The sequence below is a fragment of the Neolamprologus multifasciatus genome, chromosome 11 (assembly GCF_963576455.1).
Source record: "Neolamprologus multifasciatus chromosome 11, fNeoMul1.2, whole genome shotgun sequence".
Lineage (NCBI taxonomy): Eukaryota > Metazoa > Chordata > Actinopteri > Cichliformes > Cichlidae > Neolamprologus > Neolamprologus multifasciatus.
In genome coordinates this window covers 6373865-6393935 of record NC_140449.1, presented here as the reverse complement: position 1 = coordinate 6393935, position 20071 = coordinate 6373865, and the positions used below count along the sequence as shown (strand labels likewise).

Genomic DNA, 20071 nt, shown 5'->3' with positions numbered 1-20071 from the left:
CACCTTACGAGGCTTATATGTTCAGTTATGTCTTCAACATTGTATTCTAATTGGCGTGTATTCACGAATTTCTTGTGATTATTCGCCTATGAAAGCGAGGGGAAAAGGAACAACAAGGGCATACTTGTATGTTATTGCTTTACTCCACAGTCACGCTACAAGTGAACAAATCGTTACATGCGGTGGTAGTATGCTTGTTCCCACGAGGATCGGCAATATACAGCTGTAGGTGGTGGCAAAGCACAGACCACGGACGCTTGGGGCAGAGACTACCTTGTGTCCTAAACAACGCTACTTCCATCGCGTTTCGGTCAGCCATTGCCTTTTCTGATTACTGGGACGTAGTCCTGGAAAACTAAAGACATTATCTAAAATATAAAGCGTTATCCTTCACATGCAGTGAACATGTAACCTTTGTCACACTGCAAGGAAGATAAGCTGAGGGAAAAGTCTGCAGGAACACTCCCGTGTCATTTATTGTACTCGTGTTCACTGGAGGGTTGGTTCTGAAAGATGCGGCAGCAACTCAGCATTCCTCTGACATGGCTGTGCTCTGGGCGCTCACAGCTAAGGTAGTGGAGCAGCAGACACACCCAAGGAGCCGAGCAGCACAAATTTTTCGTTTTTCCTTAATCTAGATTTTCAAGTATTTTCAGCTAAACAACACGTGTACTTCTAAATCCCATCAAACAGCTTTCAGATGTGTATAAGGCCTTTTAGTGTTTGAATTTCTCCATCTCCAATTTCCAGATGTGGTCTGTGTTGTACACTAGTTATTTACCGGTATTTGTAACTAATCCATCATATTAGATTCTGCATGTCGTTTATATTGCTGCGTGGAAAAAAGGTGGGTATAGTGGTAACTTGTAACACAAATCCCACACTCTAAAACCACAGTCTAGAAATGTTACAGCACTACAAGACCACCAATGTAGCAATTGAAATGGACACATTAAACTTAAATTATTTTTTTTATTCCACTTACATGAAATTACACATTTCCCCCAAAAATTACAGTTATGCTTGGGTGTCCTGTAAGAAAATTCCAAAGACAGACAAAGCTAACCAGCCCAACAACAACCTTCTTTACTCCTCCAAAAACTACTTCTTACCACCATGCAGTTCAGGCAAGTACTGAGAAAAAGGAAAAAACAAAATGTCTTAATTTGAAAAAGCATTAATTAGATACGCAGATGGATCTTTTTCTTTTCTTTTTTCTTTCTTTTTTTTTTTTTTTTTTAAACTGCTGTGCCAATACAAAACAGCAACAATACAAGCTTGTGTGCTCGTGCTCTTTTGTTCTTCAAAGTTTTCTATACCTCATAACTGATGCATAAAAATACAAGAGCAGTCTACTAAAAACAAACAAAAAAGATAGTAAGAGTAGAAAGTTGAGCAACAGTATGTAGAATGTAACCTTGTCTTCCAACTAAATCTTGGCTTCCTTCTCCCAATCACATCTTCACTGTCTTTACCTCTGCTGTTATTCCCCTTGCCATGTACAAACTCAGTTGTTGTCACCTCAAATATAAGGAGGCAGCTCCTGTTTTTGTCAAGCACAGATGTGTCATCAAAGGATGGTCAAAAACAGCACCGTTAATGAGTAGTACAGCACATACAGCTTAAATATTTTCTTACTTCTACAAACTTAACCTGCTGCATGTTTCATGAGTTTAAGAAACTGCCCTTTCACCCAGCACCTTAATAATGCAACACCCAAAAACATCTAAACCCAAACACTTTTACCCTCCCACCACACCACTTGAATTCCCCTCCCCTGCCCATCCCCTTTCCCCACAGTTACTACAAAAAGAAGGAATAGTAAACCGATGGGAATGAGATGAGTACTGAGAGACCTTAGATAGAAAAAAAGATGGAAAGAGTTGGATGACAATGATCAAAATGAGGTGGTCTCAGTGTTGATGATCATGATGAAGATGAGCCAGGACAATGGCAGGACAACAGGGATGACTACGGGGGTCTGGCTCAATCCCTTGGCTCTGAATCTTCGCCTTCAACCTGGTTGTCCGAGGTCCACAGCTGTGGAAAGAGAAGGAGCATTAAGTGGGAAGAAAGAAATTAATGACCCGGCAGAGGAGAGGCAAACATGCAAGGACAGCAAAAATCATTAACATCTAATCTTAAAGGAATGTTAAAATACAGACCTATGTTAAATAACTTATTTGTGACTACCAGAGCTGACCACAAAGTTTTAGTCTGAGTCAGGTAAATCATTTTGTGAAGAAAAATGTCATTTCAGTAGTAAGATTTAAGAAATGTAACTTACCGTCAAGTTATCTCTCAATAGCTGCATGATTAGTGTGCTGTCTTTGTATGAGTCTTCACTCAGGGTGTCAAGCTCTGCAATGGCGTCATCAAAGGCCTACAGGGTTCAAAAACACAGTTTGGTGAGATTTTGATAGCCTAAAACAAGCTGTTGTGTTTGTGTACACAGGTTTTAACTGTCATTTGTATTTAACAGCAAATTTACACTTGAGTCCTCAAAGATTAATAGCAGAGAAATAACATTACAGTTAGCACTTTAAAATCTCCAGAAATGTAAACAGAAGCTATGTGGAGTAATGAGTTTACCTGCTTGGCGAGCTTGCAGGCTTCTTCAGGTATGTTGAGGATCTCGTAGTAGAAAACGGAGAAGTTAAGGGCAAGACCAAGACGGATTGGGTGTGTGGGCTGCATGTCACTTTTGCTGATATCAAAGGCGGCTTGGTAGGCTTCCTGTGAATTTGAAATGATGCCTGAAAGAGAAAGGAAAGGGCAGTGGAGCTGTGAGACTTACAAACGTGGAAAACTTAAAACTGAGCGTCAGATAGCATTTTCTTTTTTGTTAGTCGATATGCAAGCAGTAATAAAACATTTAGTCCCCCCCTATATGTTACAATTTTTTTAATTATTATTTTTTTAATATCATGATACAAGTTTGAGGTTAAATTGCCCACCCCTACAACAGACAGGCAACACCTTTCTGTGGCATTAAGGCCTTTACAGTTCCTGCTGGGTGGAGGCCAGAAAAGAGGAGGCGTTTTCAAACCATTTACCACAGTTGTCCTGTTCACACACACATCTGAATGGTTTAACCCATGGGGACCTGCACAGACTTCCTTTATGCATTTTAAAAAGAACAGAACTTAATATAAAACTAGACTGTATAGAAGTATAAAATACAATTTTCAGCCATGTTCCCAGTATTAGTAGAGTTTAGTAACTTTAAAGAGACCATCAAAGAGGGAATGCATCGGTCTCATTTGTAGACACTGGCATGCTTTCTTTCCCCCAACCACTAGGGGGCATCTGGGTCAAAAAAAAAGAAAAAAAGTAGGAAATCCCTGAAAGGACCACAATGATTTGATCCCAAGAAAAATATTCAAGTAATCCAAGCTGGTCACTGTAGACCAAATAAAAGGTATCGTATGTTAAAATAATTTTTTTTTAAAAAAGAACCTATGCTTCAATGTAATCTTTTTCAAATTTTTCTAAAAACTGACAGCAACTACCAAAGATCTTTTAGCCCGTAGTACATTCATCCTACCTCTTACTCCTGGAGGACATTTTGACACTTCAGAATTAGAATCTCTATTGTCATTGTAACAAGTCAACAAAATAAAGTGCAGTCCCTGAGAAAAAAGGTTTAAATATAATTACAAAAGAATAGTATAAAGAAAAGAGCACAGTCATTCAGTACACTCAGATACTTTCATAAGATCAAGAAGTCTGTTATAATCAAACAGCAACAGTTAACTGATATCTTATCTAATATGTATATTCCAGTTTATCTCAGTCAGCCAAAGATCTAAACCATCACCATACTGAAATGGAGCTTACCTTTCTTGTTGTCTCCTGTAGCCACCTCCGCTAGGTAGCGATAGTAATCGCCTTTCATTTTCAAGTAAAAGACTTTACTCTCTGCTGCTGTAGCGTTTGCAATAAGATACTTGTCCAAGAGATCCTGTTTGAAAACAAAAACAGGCAGCAAAGTTTTAGAGAACAATGCACTAAGATACTTAATATAATAGGCAAGGCAAGTTTATTTATATAGCACAATTCAACAACAAGGTGATTCAAAGTGCATATAAAACATGTTCTCTAATATATGTAAGTAGAGCTGTTCGATATAACGATATATATTGGATGACGATATAAAACGTCTATCGTTTCATTTTCCGCTATCGTTTGTTTCGTGGTGTCGCAAAATAAACTGTTTACGGCAATATTTTTTCACTGTTTTGATTAGGGGTGGGTTTTTAATAATCGACTTATCGATTAAAATCGATTCTGGCTTAGATAACGTGAAATCGATTCATTAAAATCCTGAATCGAATTTTTTAATCTAAATTTATTTTGCCCGAAATGCCAGAAAAACAGCTAAGACAGTAAATGAGAGCAGGTACATGGATTCTGCACAAAGACATAAACACACAGCGCGGATCAGAATCAGTGAGATGTCGCCTTTTTCAGCTGACGGTCGGGGCTGAAAGCTGACAGCTCGCTGATTCTGATGTTTCGGCAGGTCCGCGCTTTGTGTTCACGCCCTTTTTGCGCTGATTCTAAAGCTGTTAGTTTTCTCTCTCCAAACAATATTGACCGAACCAGCAGCAAAAGAAGATCCAAACTACGCTTCACATAAACATCGTCATGAATTCCCTCTGACTTTTGCTGTTTTGCTTCCACCACGATAAAAATCACACTTCATGCACAGAGCGCTCTCTCTCTCTGTCTGTCTGTTTTCTTCATTATTCGCTTGCTTGTTATGCACCAGTCTACCGTTGTTTACAGCGCTGTCGGCCGCTGTTTTTTTTCCCGTTTTACATACTTCCGAAACGAAAACCTAATTTCTGCCGTTCAATACTAAACAAATTTAAACTTTCTAAAATTATGCAAAATGCAAAACGCTTAGCCGTGTCGCTAATAAAACGTCTGTAACTTCAGAGGTAATGTTCATGTGTTAATGGTTTTCTTTCATTTTTGATGTGCTGCAGAATATTTTTATAAAATCCCAGGCCAGGAAAATCACCTTCATGTTTTATCTTCAGCTACTTTGACACAAAGGCCTCTGCTGTGATGCTCACACCTTTGATAAAGTCTTGCCAGTGTCAGCTTCCTTTTTATTGATACAAAAATATGTAAATGTACTGATCTGAATTATAATATTTCTGACTGTCAAAATTTCCCAGATTCAAATCGAATGGAATCGTGGATCGAATCGGGACCTTGTGAATCAGAAACGAATCGATTCTAGAAATTAGTGACGATACCCAGCCCTAGTTTTGATGGTCACTGTAGTTGCTATATTAATTTCTTAAAGTTCTCTTTCTCTTATGTTTAATGTAACCACAATACGGACGGACAAGCGACTGTTTTTATGCTTTGTCGTTAGCAACAACGACGGTAAAACCATCATGTGGCTCCGCTTGTTTATTTTCCACATAAACCTTTCACAATAAAGCTCAAGATCCTGTTGAGACTTTTCAAAATAAATTGAATCACGTGAAACAGTATGCAGTGTTTACAGATGAGAAGCAAAAAAAGAGCCATCAGGTGCTAAAAAATAAACCTAATCCAGGTACACGATGCCCAGCTGAAAACACTTCACACAAGTCGAGCTGCCCGAGATTCACAGAATTTACAGAAAATGTTAAATTTTTGTCATTTATATCGTTGTCGGGATGATAGCTGTCTTATATCGGGATATGAGATTTTGGTCATATTGCATAGCCCTATATGTAAGCACGTTTTACAACATGGAACCCAAAACAGCAGCAGTCATCTGTGACCTTTATTGTAAATGTATGCATAATGCATTGACAAAAAACGGCATTCTTACATCACGTGCTGTTAATATTCAATTTCTACTCATCACTCGTTTCCTGAGCCTACAGGAGAAGCTAAAGGTATTTCTGCCTAGTCCAATTAAAAACAAAAACGTGGACGGGCTGAATGGACAAGTGTGGAGTAAAGATGGTTGAGATGGGAAATTTGTGGCAGAGGAAAAAAGAGGGCGTGGATGAAAAGCAACAGGGGTGAAGGAGGAGGAGAAAGCCAGGCTGCTCCTGATGAGCTTTTGCTTAGAAGTAGGTCACTCGGCTCTTCACCGCACAAGGATGCACCACTTGGTACCCTAGTTCTGAGGGTAACATGAATACTAGCAGGCAGGGAACAGAATACCTTTCTTTAGTGGGAGTGTGCCTTGGTAATGTGCTATATTGAAGAGCAATGAAACAATATTAAACAACGGTAAATAGTAAATGGACTGATTCTTATATAGCGCTTTTCTACTCTCCCGGAGTACTCAAAGCGCCTGTATACAACGATGAATGAATACTTTCATTTTCATTTTAATATAGTTTCCATCTGGCCATTTGCACTTGACAAAGAGCTGTGCAATAAAGAGATTACAGATGGCAAAGCAGAAAAGTTCCTTATAGCATTGGTGACCAAATGTTAAACCTCCATTAAAATAACAGCATCTTGATTTGTATGTTTTCACAGGTCTTAAATATGACCTCCAAAAACATGATGAGCTGAGCTTTGTTCCTTGGGAAAAATAGATGTTGCAAGATGGAAATACATTACAAAAATGGTCTAAAAGCATTTCCTGAGTGCTGTTACACTGATGTGACTGAACAGAGAAGCCCTCTGGGATGTCAATGTAGGTCTGGGCCACTGTCAAGGCTAAAATCAAAACTACAACCATGGCAGGCATGATGGGGAGTAAATTTTTAAAAAAAAACCCAACAACAACATAGCAGCAACTCTGCTTTATTATATTTTTATCTTAAGTTCTATCCCCAAGTTAAGAACAGAGAGTTATTACTAAAATATGGAATAACTTAATATTTCTAAACATGATAGTAATGCACAAACTATGTCTGCATGGAGATTCCTTCCAGTTAACACATGGTTCTTCATCTTATTCATGCCAGTGAGAGCGAGCATCAGGGTGTGTGCACACGTGTTTGTGCAGGCACCATGAGGTAGGAGCACTCACTGCTACAATTATATTATGTAACAAGTACTAACATCACATTGCTTAAAACCAACCTTAAAAGAAGAAATTTAAGTGAAATATTTTGCATCCCCAGTAATGTTTGCACTTCTGTGACAACAGCTTTTTTGTCCTGCTACTAAGAACAGGAATAAACATGTCTTTAGACTGGGCCAGATGAAAGCTCACACAAACTAGTCCACTTAAAGTATGCACTGCTGGTGCACTTGTCCCACACCCCTTATGTGCCCATTTGGCTCTCTCAGTCCCCATAAGGCTTTTTGGCAGAGGTGGAGAGCAGTGAGCCAGAACATTTGTAGCTCAGCCTCTGTCATTATAGGATTAGGGCTCAATGAGTCACCGGGCAGATAATGCGCAGGGTAAGAGATGAACAGAAGCAGAGCTCCGACAGATGGATAGAGTACTTAATATGTTTGCAAAAATTATAAAAATAGTTAACACAAAAACAAGTGGCTAAGATCAGTAGAAAAAGTAAACTATTAGTGGAGTTAACAAATGCATCTTTTTCAAAAATACAAACACTTTCATCTGGTAACAGAATGTAGATGCAGCAAGCTGATCAAGCCAAAAGAAAGATGAGGGCTTTGTAACCCTCCAAACAGATAACCATGTGTGCATTTATATTCCCAGTAGGGACATGCACGATTAGTCAACTAATCATTAGTGTGAATGCTTGAAAAGCATTCACAGTATTGTTCTTCTAATCTTTATTATTATTATTTTACATTTTATTATCTATTCCGTACTTTTTTTAGACTCCTGGTAGAGTGGGAGGAGGGGGGAAATTTATCTTAAAATCTTTTCTTAAAACTGCTGCTGTGTCCACAGCGTTTGCTCTACAGATATGATTTTACACTCAAAACGTAGCCACCGCTGCCCTCTTTCATCCAATGTGTTTATTATATTATTTATAGTGTTTATGGTTCTTTCATAAATGTCACCAATGCACAGCCTCCTCCCTCCAACTCTTCCATAGACTCTAATGTTAAAATGGCTCAGAAAGTTGGTTTGAAAATCAGAAGTACAGGCTGTCTTTACACTGTCACCACGTCCATATAATAAGCTCCACAGGCATGAAAACTGAGAATTTGGTAGACTGGACATTGCTGGTGCTCACGGTGAAAGAATTTTGTCAATACGACTTGTACTTTTCATTTGGGAAGGATTTGTTTCGGCTGACTTTTCTCTTTATTTTAAGCAGCAGAAGTGAGGCACATTTCTGTGTGCGTGTGTATGGAGCCATTGGGTGCAGTCACTATAGCAACCAGGCTTGTACCTGCCTGCTTAACGAACTCTCTCTCTCACTCTGCCAAGATTCATCTTAAACATTTCTCTTTCAACTGCTGCTGTGTCCACAGTGTTTGCTCTTCAGCCATCATTTTACCCTCAAAATGTAGCCATTGTTGTTCTCTTTCCAACAGCGTATCTTTCAAAGCTCAGTGTTGTAAACTTTTTAAACTGTGTGGATCCAAGTGGAGGGATCACATTTTAGTCATTCAGTGATTCAAAGAATATGAACTTTTAATATTCATTCAGATGTTTTTGGACTCTAAATTGTATTTTGTTATTACTCATCTTTTTCTAATTTACATTTTAAACATGTTCAGCTATTTTCCAACTTCTTCTGTCTGAACATCAGCTTTCGAAAGTTTTGCACTTTTGTTTTCAGGTTAAAAATTCTGTATTTTCCAGCTCATTCAACATTTTTAACTTAACATTCAGCAATTAATTCATTTCAGTGCATACATTCAGATTTCAGCATTCACACTGCAGTTTCTTCAGAAAATGCACTTTCTAGTTACTATTGTCACTAGCTGGTACCAGATGTAATGGTTGTTTAATCTAATTGTCTTACATTTTACTTTCTAACCACTGCCGGTAAATAGCGTGTCCTAATGTTACGCATACATCTGTCACCAGATCAAGCGTAGTTGGTAAGAAACGCCAAAAAAAACATTAATCTTGGCCTGATTTTTTTGTTAACACCATTACTGTTAGTTCTTTTAAAGACAAAAAAATAGATCAGAGAGACAAGCAGCATAACTGAGCTTTCTTTGAGAGGTGGATGTGCTTTCCCTTCTTTATAGGATGAGGAGTTCAGTCACTCGGGAGGGGCTCAGAAGAGAGCCATTCCTCCTCCACATCGAAAGGAGCCCGCTAAGGTGGACAGGGGCTGTCCTACCCAAAGGAGGCCCCAGGGTACATGAGTGCATGATGCAAGGTGCCTCACAGTTGGGCAGCATGACTCATTACTGAAGAATGTGACTAACGTTTTAAAAAAGCCTTTGCTTGGAGTTTTTTTTGTAGCTGAACGGTTCTTAAATTTAACCTGATATCTGAGTGTTTTTGTTTTTAAATAGCCAGTTGCTTGATTTTTTTTTTTTTTTGTTGCCTCATTTAGTTGACAAAGAAATTAGTCGCCAGGAACATCCCTAATTCCCAGCATGCTAAACTTGGACTCTCGAGTTTACTTCAACTGGACAGTCCAAAGTAGAGACTCAAGTTGTCCCTGGTAACTAAAGATCAGATGTGACTGTGGCTCAGGAGATAGAGTGGGTCTTCCACCAATTGAAATGATCAGTGGTTTGATCACTGGCTCCTCTGTTCTGCATATCAAAGTATCCTTGGGTAAGACCCTGAACCCCAAGTTTCCCCTGATGCATCCATTGGAGTGTTAATGCTAGAAGGCGCTTTAGTGTATAAAAATGTACTTGTATGTGTGTAAATGTGTAAGTGATTTGGTGAAGTTTGTAGTAGAAAGTGCTTTCATTAATCAATTAATAAAAATGGAGAGAAGTGTGCTGTATAAGTACTAGTCTTAAAGATACGCTCTCTTTCCATTACAATCTTTGTAATATTTACAGAATACTTCTGTAATCATATTTTTGGGCATCGAGATAAACACCCTTTCCACAATGGTACAAAAGTAAAAATACAGCAAAGCTGACTTTGCCAAGAGGACAAGTAAAGTATGTTAAGATATTCAAATGAGAAGATGCTGATAGACTCATTACATACATCAGTAAGGTCAAATGCAAACCACTATTGCCGAGATGATCTTTAACAATAACTCAATTATGTTCTAGCATTGAGGTCACAGCAAGGATGGTGTACTGTTAGACTGAATTATTTCTATTACCCCACCCCACCACCCCCCCAACCCGGGGAACACAGTTCATGCTAATCTTTAAACAAATTCCCATTATTTTCCTGCGCCTTTGGTGGAATATTTCTGTGGAAAATCACCACAGCCTTGACAACTTTAAAGATTTCAGCAACATATTAAAAGTATATGTGTAACAAATTTTCATGACTTTGAGTTTATCATTTCAAAGGTTCTCTTGACCCTCTGCATCTCCTCCATCCATTAGTCTGTTGTTCTGTTGTGAGGCCTTCCTGCTCATCACTACTAGCTTCAGCTTCAATAGCCCATTTCCTAGTACCACACCATCCACCATCCCTCCGCTGCAAATGTCCAAACCATCTCAGGTTTCTTAACCCCCCCCCCCCCCCCCCCAATCTAAAAGAAAAAATTAATAATAAATGAATCTCACCAGGACATCATGGCAGATTTCTTTCAGCTCTGTCTCAATCTTCTCCCGGTATTCCTTGGCTAAGGCTACCTTCTTTTCAGAGCCCTCGGTCTTCTGCTCAATGCTGGAGACCACGCGCCACGAGGACCGACGGGCACCCACCACATTCTTGTATGCCACTGACAACAGGTTGCGCTCCTCGTTCGACAGCACCAGGCCTTCCTCTGTCACCTTCTTCATCAGAGAAGCCATGTCATCATAACGCTCAGCCTGCTCGGCCAGCTTGGCCTTTTGCACCAGTTCCTTCTGAGGTGCCTCAGACATGACTGTTCACTGGAGAATGGGGAACATAGAAAAGGTTGAAATCAGTTAAGTTAAAAAGTAGTATGATAGCTCTTCTGTTCCACCAGCAGATACAATTTTTCATTTCAGGGTCATTTAATGCATCAAAGTGGAAATACATCAATGAATGTGGGTCCTAAAAAAACTGTACACAGCACCTAACACGTTTAATTGAGTTTCCCCCCCGTCTTTCAGTACTTTTACAAGGAACAACAATGATGCATACCGTGGAAGTTTTTCCTGTCATTTGAAGGATTTATTTATAGTCATAAAGAAAGACTGTATGACTGACTGAAAAAAAATTAAATATTTCTGTTTAAAGGATATCTGTGCTTAAATGAGAAGACCAGTAAACAAAGCTGTAGATCGATTTAAATAATATGCCAACAAAGCCTGCACAGCAACACTACAAGTAGCCACCTAAGCATCTTGCACAGTATTAGCCCTGCAAGTTACAGGGCAATGTGAGATCCTGTAGGCTTGTAACAGAAGAACTGTGGAATACCAGCTAGAGTTTACAGCCTAAAGCACTATGTAGACTATGCACACATCAACACATAGGAATTGTCATTAATATGTCAATAGCTTACATCCGATTGACCTATCAAAAACAGCCAGTGGGTTTAAACAAAAATCAATCCCTTTTTTTCCATTCCAGAGTACATGTAGTGTGTTGTGTTCAGATCCATCCTAAATACAGAAAATAATGCATTTCTTTTTTCAGTTACAATCTTTGGCCAAATAAGCAAGGAATTTTTAAAAGTTATTATAACCGTCATGTTATCCGTAAGTAAACAACTTCTTATAACCGTAAGAGCACAAGTGTGTGAACAAGGAAGTCGATCTTTGCCCGTCAGTGTACCCCTGGCCTAGGAGCAGAATGCACCATGTTAATATGCATCGACTTTAATCAGCAAATAGATGTGCAGAAGGGATGATAAGAATAATATAATGCCAAGAGATAATTTAGTGGACACCGTACGGACAAAAATAAGAACTCAATCCTGTATTGCTGGCTCGCCTCTGATGCGCCTCTCTGTTCCTCCGGTACACACACCACACCCTTCCCTGTACCTGTGGCTTGCCCAAAAAGCGGAAGCTAAAGTGCGCAAAGTAAAGCGTGCTTGGACACATTATACTGGCATTAAAGTCACTATTGTAGTCGATACTGACCCAAAAGCGCTTCTCGCAAACTCAAACACACAATCTCACCGTAGAAACTCAATTCAGTGAATGAAAAAACAACCGCTACATTCAGGCCCGCGTGACTCGTTTCAAGTATGGCCCCGTCTATTTCCTGAAAGAGTAACGCCAGGCAAAAGACTTTCATAAACGTGACTACTTCATAGGTAGCCCGTCATGCTCACAATTTCAAATAAAATATCTACACACAATGTTAACTACAAGAATACAAGGAAAAACAGGAGACAGCTGAGTAGGCGCGACGCCTTTAAAAAGGTGTGTATCGCAGTTGAACTAAGCTAGCTGCTCCCCTGGTGGCACACAAGAAAATACATTTCAATTAACCTCGTTTTTCCTTTCAACACTAGGCACCTAATTGTAAAAACTTTAGATTTAAGATGACAAGCATCATACCGCTTAATTAATAAATCGCTAAATACCCTCGTTTTAAACAAAATGTGCCGTTTGTACGAGTGCCAAAATTTCAGAGCTTCAATTATTCGACAGACACGCCTTCTCCGTCTGCCATTTCCTTTTGAAACCAGACATTAGCCATATCCCACAATGTAACGTTAGCTAAGCTAGCCATGCCATTGTTCTTTAGATTGATGAGCGTCGCCGCTAGACGCAACCCTGCTACCAACTGGAGACAATGAATCTCTATAGCTAGTCTGATTAATGAAAAGTCAGAAGACCTTAAGATGATACATACGAGTTTCAAAATGCACTTTAAAAAGCTGCAAGTCATTTCATACCTGAGTATTGGCAGATGTCAGTGTACCAAGCCACAGCTGATTCTCTCAGCCGCCTCACTGAATGCAGTCCACGGGGTTTCCTTCCAATCACATCAGTCCAAGGCACTGCCGGAGAAAAGGAGGGCTGACGTCAAACGTTACCATGACAACCAAAGCAAAGTAATATGGAAGTTGTAGTTCACCATTACTTCTCCAGTCTTTGTGAGGCAAATGAGTGCATATAATGTAGTCGACAAAAGCACCCTTTGAAGATTTTGCAGTTCATTATTTTACCGCTATGATACAGGCACTTGTGATTAAGCTTATTTTATTGCCTCCAGCAAGCGGAGAATTCCTCTTAATAAGACAGTCAACATCAGTGATATATCCAACATACAGATCTTGGTCTTACTGTATAGCATCATTTTGTATAAGAGTAGAGACTGCAGACACCAAACACTAAGAGGAAATGTCAGTCACTGAATGACACTCAAGTAGCTATATATATATATATATATATATATATATATATATATATATATATACATACATACATACATACATATATGTACAGATCAATTTTTATTAGAAGAACCATGTCCCTCACTCAAATGCCCCTGTGATATTTCCACAAAATAAAATATTTTCAATAACATTATTTGCTAAGGATGCTGAGGGCATCACAAACTAGAACACAGGACACGGTTAAAGTATATCTTGCTTAACAGAAACTACTATTTCTGCATTCTGGTTGGTTTCCAAGGGGAGAGAGTAAAGCTATTTTTGCCCTGTCACATGTTTTCCCCTTGGGCCAAGATTTCAAGCTTGTAACCTATTTAAGAGCAGAGCACATAGTACTGGGTGTAGAAAATCATAGGCATAAATGCAAAGAAGAAAAAAGATCTTCACACTTGTCAGTTTGTGGTCCAGGAAGGGCGTAGCACCAAACCAGAGTCATTTCACAGAAAGGGAAACAAAAATAAGATTAAGCTGAGTGATTGCTTACGTGTAACTGGTCGGGTGAGTTCTCACTCAGTCCATCAACCTTATCCACAGAACTTGAATGCACATGCACACACATGCACAAGATGAATGTGTACACTGCAAAAAGTCAGTTGTCACAGGGTCACTCAGCTTATGTAACATCTCTGATTGAAACCTTAAAGTGCTACAATAGAGTCCGATTGGTGTAATTAAGCAATAAAAACAGAACTAAACTAGACAATTAATAAAGGGATTAAAAAAACAACAACTACATTTTGATCCTGGATCTACATGTCTTAGTAAAGGTAGGTACTCCTAAAAATCCTGCAGGGTATTTAGATTTCACAATGCTGACGTGGTCCTTCAAAGGTGAGTGACGTATCAAGAGTTTGTTATTTGCAGGATAATTTATCAATTAATAATTCATAAATAATGGCAAAAAAATCTCAAATGATCATTAAAGAAAAATTAAATGAAAATAATCAGTTTAAAGTGAAAAATACAGACTAACATTTAAGTATGTAGATTGGACAATATGTAATATATATCTGGAGGTGTAGTCACATACATGATACCTGTAGTAGAGTACAGTTTCACGTGGAGTTTTATACGCCTGTAACTTTGAAATTATATTTAACAAACTCTAACTTATATCACTTTAATGGCATTTCTACACATGTAGGAATGGCTATATTTTCTTCAATCAAAATGTGCTAACCTATGCATGAGCAATTGTGATGTCATTGTGTAAAAAATTAAATTAATATCATACTATGAAATAACCCCAACATAGAATCAAGTCTTTTGCAGTCTCTCATCTTGTATATGGTCTTTCGTGGTTGTAGTCAGGGAAGAGACAATGAGAAAAGCTGTTTTAAGGCCTTCTTCACAAAACCTGTTGGTCCAGCAGAACACCACTCTGACCCCACTGTGCACCAGTCACAAGATAAAGTCCAGGCTTCCTCATCAGTGTATACAGAGCCAGAGGTTGCCTGAAACAATTCACCCTGTAGATGTTACACTACAGTAAATCAATAAATAACCAGTCTTGGAGGAAGCAAAGAGTGTGAACTATAATAGCCTTTTCAATTTTATAGCTCTAATATTCTGCTGACATTTTCCACCCTAATTACCAACAGGATGTGTGATTTAACAAGGAAGTATGAATACAAAAAAACAAACAAAAAAACGCACCTGTGTGCCAATTTATGTAACATTCCCATTAAGCAAGGAACTCATTATGCTTGTGCTACATTTCCAGATGACACACCTGTGGAGGGTTGGAGATGTCTAGAAGAAAGATCATTGGACTTTTTAACCAGATTGTTTATTACAGACTATGCCTGAAAAATGAGGAAGAAACGTGCTGGCAAAGTATGTGAGGGGTGGTGCAGGACAGGTATGAGGGCAGTGAGACAGTGGTGAGCTCGTTCTTGTTTGCAAGGTCAGATTGGAGTCTCTGTGGACTATGACGTTTACACATGACTTTGTGATCTGTAGCGAGCATAGGGAGCAGGTGGAAAAGCTGTTTTCTTCCACCTACTCGGCGGAGCATTCCTCTAGAGCAAATAAGAGGGATACAGACAGAAAAGTGAAGTTCCAAGGAGTAGAGGTACTGACGAGGGGTAAAAATAAATACATGAGATGAACATTTTGAAGCAAAAGCGACACAAAAGAGCTGAAGAAGAGAGTGTAGGGAGGGTGGGGTGAGTGTCAGAGGTGAAATGTTAAAGGGAATGTTTACAAGATGATAGGGAGACCTGCTATGATGTATGATTTTGAGACAGTGGCACTTACAGAAAGGCAGGAGGCCAAGTGATTGAACAGATTGGAAAAAATATGAAGGACAGCTGAAGGTGAGATGGCTTGGACATGTACAGAAGACAGACGGTGGAGATACCGGACAAACAATACTGAATTTGGAGCTGTCGGTTAAGAGGAAGCCCACAGTAGGTCATGCAGATGGTTGGAGTAACAGAAAATGATGGACGGGACAAGGTGAGATGGAGCAGATGCTGTGGTGACCCCTAAGGAGCGGCAGAAAAAAGAAGCCAAGCTTCCATTACGTTTCCACCTACTGTAGGAGAACCTAAGGCAGAATTTAGTAACTTTCAAAGTTAAAAACACAACTTGGTAATATTAATAAAAAATAACTTTATTCAAAGGCTATACATTACATTTTGTGGACAAAGATATGATTATTACAAAAAGTAAAAACATGGCTGGTTGTCTGTCCAGACTTTAGCACAGTGTTACAATGTCAGTGGTTAATGACCAACAGGTCCAAATGTATTGAAAATAGTTTCTTCCAATGAATTAAAACTGTCTTTGCCTGCTATGATCAACTTATATAAAATAAGGTAAAGTAAGATAATGTATGGTGTAATTTAGTTTAGACTTTGCAGGTTCAGAGCTGAAATACTGCAAAAGAACACCAAAGAGCGCAAGACTGCACTTGGGATTGTTTTCACATACACCATAGAGATGACAGTGAGACAAGTTACACTGCAGAATACATACAATAGCTGTGCACAATTATGTCACATGTATTACTACAATGACCAACTCTGGGGACAGGAGTTCATTAGTGTTGTCATTTACAACACCCAGTGCAAACCTATTTTCAGTCGACATACCTCTTATAATAGGATCAAAGGTAAATATCCAGATGTTTACTGCAGCAGCAGAGTAGGAACATGGAAAGCTTTGCAGTGATCAGACGTGTAGTGCCCTGTCTGCAGAGCTTTTACAAATTTTGCACATGACAAAAACGTATTTTTTGACACAAACAAAATTAGTTTCATTATAATCTGAGGGGTAAATGCAATGCACAATTTCAGCAACTGTGCAGGACAGTGCATTTGACACATTTTTCACTTCAACAACAATAGACTCATCATTAAAAAAATAATGGAAGCAAGCCAAAAAATATATGTGTTTATATATATAGATATATATAATCAGTGCAGATTAGAAGTAAATCTGAATCTAATAGAAAGAACACAGCATTAGTGGTTATGAATGTGACTTTCCAAGCACATTAATGAACTCTAGTCACATTCTGGATAACTATTATTTTGACATCAACCCTTCTGCATCACAAATCCATCTCAGTCAAAACCCATAATGGATTTCACATTACACTGGATTTGGCAGATAACTTCCAATTATCATCATCATCTTTGTTCATTTGAGCCAGTGCCAATTCATCTTGTATTCAAAGCTTGCTGTGAAACAGTGGGAGACCTGAGATGGTTGTGGAGCCCATGGACAAGCTACTCTTGTGAGCATAACATTTTGAAATGATCAGATTTTGCAAATATTGCATACAATCAAAAGTGGAACACATACATTTATGCCAAGAGAGGGTAGCTGTCTTCAGTCCAAATGATTGTGTAAAATCCCTACATAAGCACACCCATACATCAGTTAATCATCATGAGCAATAACTGAAGCTGTACTGAAGATTATCTGAAACACCTCAAAATGTAGAAGCCTGTCCTGAGTTGGTTCCAACTGCCTTACAGAAAGAGGTTAATCCATTACGCCTCCACACCAACCAACTCTGGGGGCATTGGAGACTTTGGATGTTTGCTTTCAAAGTGCTGCTTAAAGGTCTTTGGGTCGGGCATTTGTGTCTGGTAAAGAAAAAAAAAAAAGATGACATCAATGAGAATGACATCAGTTTACTCAGATATATCAACAAAACCATAATATGAGACAAAAGGTGTTTCACAATATGATCTCGACTGGTTGGATATTAGATTACATTACAAACACCAGCTTGTTTAGTCATTGTTAAGGCTTTGAGCTGCTGCCGCTCTGTAATCGCTTGGATAAGTGATAAATGGCTAAAGGAAACACAGAAACGTATTTACAGGTAATACAGAAAGTCACGTTGCCTGGTGAGTGTTCCAGTTAAAATATGTAAACAGGATGTAGCATGACAGCTCATGTTTGACTTCAACCTGGTCAGTCAATCCAGGAGCAAACACAGGCTGGTGAAGAGGAAAATCGCCTGGAGTTCTGACAAATTTCAAAAGCAGTCCGATTCTGGACAAGCACTGAAGAGAACATGACTGTGAAATGGTCTCAGAAACAGAAAATCTGTTTGTCCCACTGAATGCAGGTAAAATCATTAACAAAGTGCCTGCATTTGTCGCTTCATTCTTCCGGGAGGAGCAGAAGCTGATGCCATTTATGCTAAACATTAGGCAGTGCTGTGCCAACCCAGCAGCACTGCATGCCACCACCTGTGTGTCAGATGACGGCAGTGACAAGAAAAGCTGACCGTCCTTGGCACAGGTGTGAAAAGAGAAGCAAAAGGTGTATGCGGGTATTAGAAAGGGATTTTAACCACTTTCCATCACACCTTTCTAACAATCGTAGAGATGTAGTTGAAACTTGAAGGGGGGGGGGGGGGGGGGGGGTTGAGGTTACTATGACCAGTTAGCTTGGCATACTTTATCAATAAGCTGTCAATTATAAACCTGCACAAATCCATGCTGCCCAGGTAAAACAGCACTGGGATGAATCCAATCTCTGTTGTGATCTGCTTTCAGCTTGTGACTCACTTCTGTTCTACTCTTAGTGTTTTATATTTGATTGTTTACAAAATATAAGAAATGCCAAGCAATTATAACTCAGTCCAGGAAAGCTTACTGACCTAGACTTTACTGAAATGAGATCATACCTAGTAATCACATAACATGGTGAAGTTATTTAAGGTAGCTGGCTTGGGAGGTATAACTTCCAACTTCAGTGTTACAGTGAAGTGTGAAATGAGATATGGTATAGGTATTGACTTAATCACATTGCAAACAATATGATCAAATCCACTGCAGTGATTTGCTAGCTTCCTGTGTAGTGAGTTCCATCCTAACTACATGGTTAAATGTTTGCTAATGCTGCTAATGTCAGCTTTAGCCCATACCCGACACACGGTGCATGTGTATACTAAAGCAGCCTTAGCTGCAGCCTTCTGGTCATGGCCTTTACTCTTCTTGATCTCTGCCTGCTTTTTGGCGTTTTTCTGCTGGGACTGGAACTTTTGGTGCCCACGGGCCATTTCTGATGTTCCACCTGCCAAAAATATACAACAACTTAATCAACACAGCACTAGCAAGACGATGACAAGCCTCTAATACAATGACTTTAGGGAAGGTGAAGGGAAATGCAAGGCACCAAGGGAATAAAAGCCACACCATCCTGAAATGCAGAGAAGTGACAGCAGCTGAGGGTTTGGATTAAGCACTATTAATTATTTACAACTGAAGCATACCTGTCTCCTAACTTAACTAGACTCCAAAACGTGCAAGGCAGCAGCGGCTGTGAAACGCCGTTTGGAACTAGGCTAACTGTTGCTTTTTGGGTCACATGCATCAGGCAATTATCTCGGAAATTTCCCCAAAGAAAATCTAAATGCTCATTTTCAAAGTTATTATAGACAGACTATAAGATTTAGGTCAGTGTTGGGACTGTATGAACTCTGTTTCTGAGCGACATTTTTAAAGCGGAACTTGTTTACTATCATCAAACCAGAATCAGTCAGCTATTCTAATAATATGCATGTCACAAAATAAGTGTTGATGTCTCTTTTCAGTTGCCACATTGCATTACCTTAATCAGCAAATATTTACGTCAAAATATCGTCCACCACTGACCACCGTGGATGACGTAAGGACAGTCCTCGCCATGCAGTGACCATTCAAGGCTAACGTTATTTGAAAATGCTGCTTTAGTCTTAACAACTTCAACTACCGTTTTTCTCACTTCGGAGACATCTTGATAACACTAAAATAACTTTTTTTTTTTTTTTTTAGAAAAAAAATGCAACCATACATTTCTTTTCGTACTAATTCAGAGACACTAGCATTCAGTTAGCCGGTTGCTATCCGGTAGCTTGGATAATACATTGACACATACAATGAACACGACTTTAAGTAGCCACTGAGCACTAAAACGTACTACTAGGCGTTTTGTAAATACCTTACCAGTTTAAAAAAGTACTTGTATCAGTGAAGACAATCACTAAACTGAAGCAGCACTACGCTGAGTCCTCTGGAACTCTCGCCTATCCCTGCCGTTTGGCGTCACCGCACTAGTGCGCATGCCCAAACCATGAACTATGATGCATTCAAAGATTTCCAGTAAACCCCAAATCATGACAGTTCTACACGAATCAAGTTGGGGGCTTTACTGACAGCACGTGAAGGCTCCATCTTTCTTTACAGGAGAAACATTTCCCAGGGAGAAAAATTGGCGTAATAAAACGT

General features: G+C 39.2%; 2 protein-coding genes across 3 annotated transcripts; both read right to left on the bottom strand.

The window, feature by feature from the left end:
• Positions 1–958: 958 nt before the first annotated feature.
• Positions 959–12959, bottom strand: LOC146507688 (14-3-3 protein zeta-like). The gene is made up of 6 exons (XM_085178434.1): positions 12834–12959; positions 10576–10887; positions 3841–3964; positions 2593–2756; positions 2288–2383; positions 959–2040 (listed from the first exon to the last, which is right to left on the bottom strand). The coding sequence occupies exons 2-6, from the start codon at positions 10876–10878 to the stop codon at positions 1987–1989; spliced, it is 741 nt and encodes a 246-aa protein (XP_085034560.1). The 5' UTR covers positions 10879–10887; positions 12834–12959; the 3' UTR covers positions 959–1986.
• A 2974-nt stretch (positions 12960–15933) lies between these two features.
• On the bottom strand, positions 15934–19914 carry LOC146507687 (zinc finger protein 706-like). Of its 2 annotated transcripts, none has more exons than XM_085178442.1 (3): positions 19790–19914; positions 18730–18878; positions 15934–17434 (listed from the first exon to the last, which is right to left on the bottom strand). In XM_085178442.1, exons 2-3 carry the CDS (start codon positions 18862–18864, stop codon positions 17339–17341), a joined length of 231 nt encoding a protein of 76 aa, XP_085034568.1. In that variant the 5' UTR covers positions 18865–18878; positions 19790–19914; the 3' UTR covers positions 15934–17338. The 2 variants fall into 2 exon arrangements, with proteins under 2 accessions (XP_085034568.1, XP_085034569.1); XM_085178443.1 differs by having other exon boundaries at positions 19416–19907.
• Positions 19915–20071: the final 157 nt, after the last annotated feature.

Coding starts and splice junctions, on each gene's coding strand:
- LOC146507687 (XM_085178442.1), bottom strand. CDS start 18,864: ATGGCCCGTGGGCACCAAAAGTTCCAGTCCCAGCAGAAAAACGCCAAA. Junction 17,435..18,729: donor ACACATGCACCGTGTGTCGG/GTATGGGCTAAA, acceptor TTTCTTTACCAG/ACACAAATGCCCGACCCAAA.
- LOC146507688 (XM_085178434.1), bottom strand. CDS start 10,878: ATGTCTGAGGCACCTCAGAAGGAACTGGTGCAAAAGGCCAAGCTGGCC. Junction 2,757..3,840: donor TACAGGAGACAACAAGAAAG/GTAAGCTCCATT, acceptor TTTCTCTTTCAG/GCATCATTTCAAATTCACAG. Junction 2,041..2,287: donor TATTGAGAGATAACTTGACG/GTAAGTTACATT, acceptor CTCTTTCCACAG/CTGTGGACCTCGGACAACCA.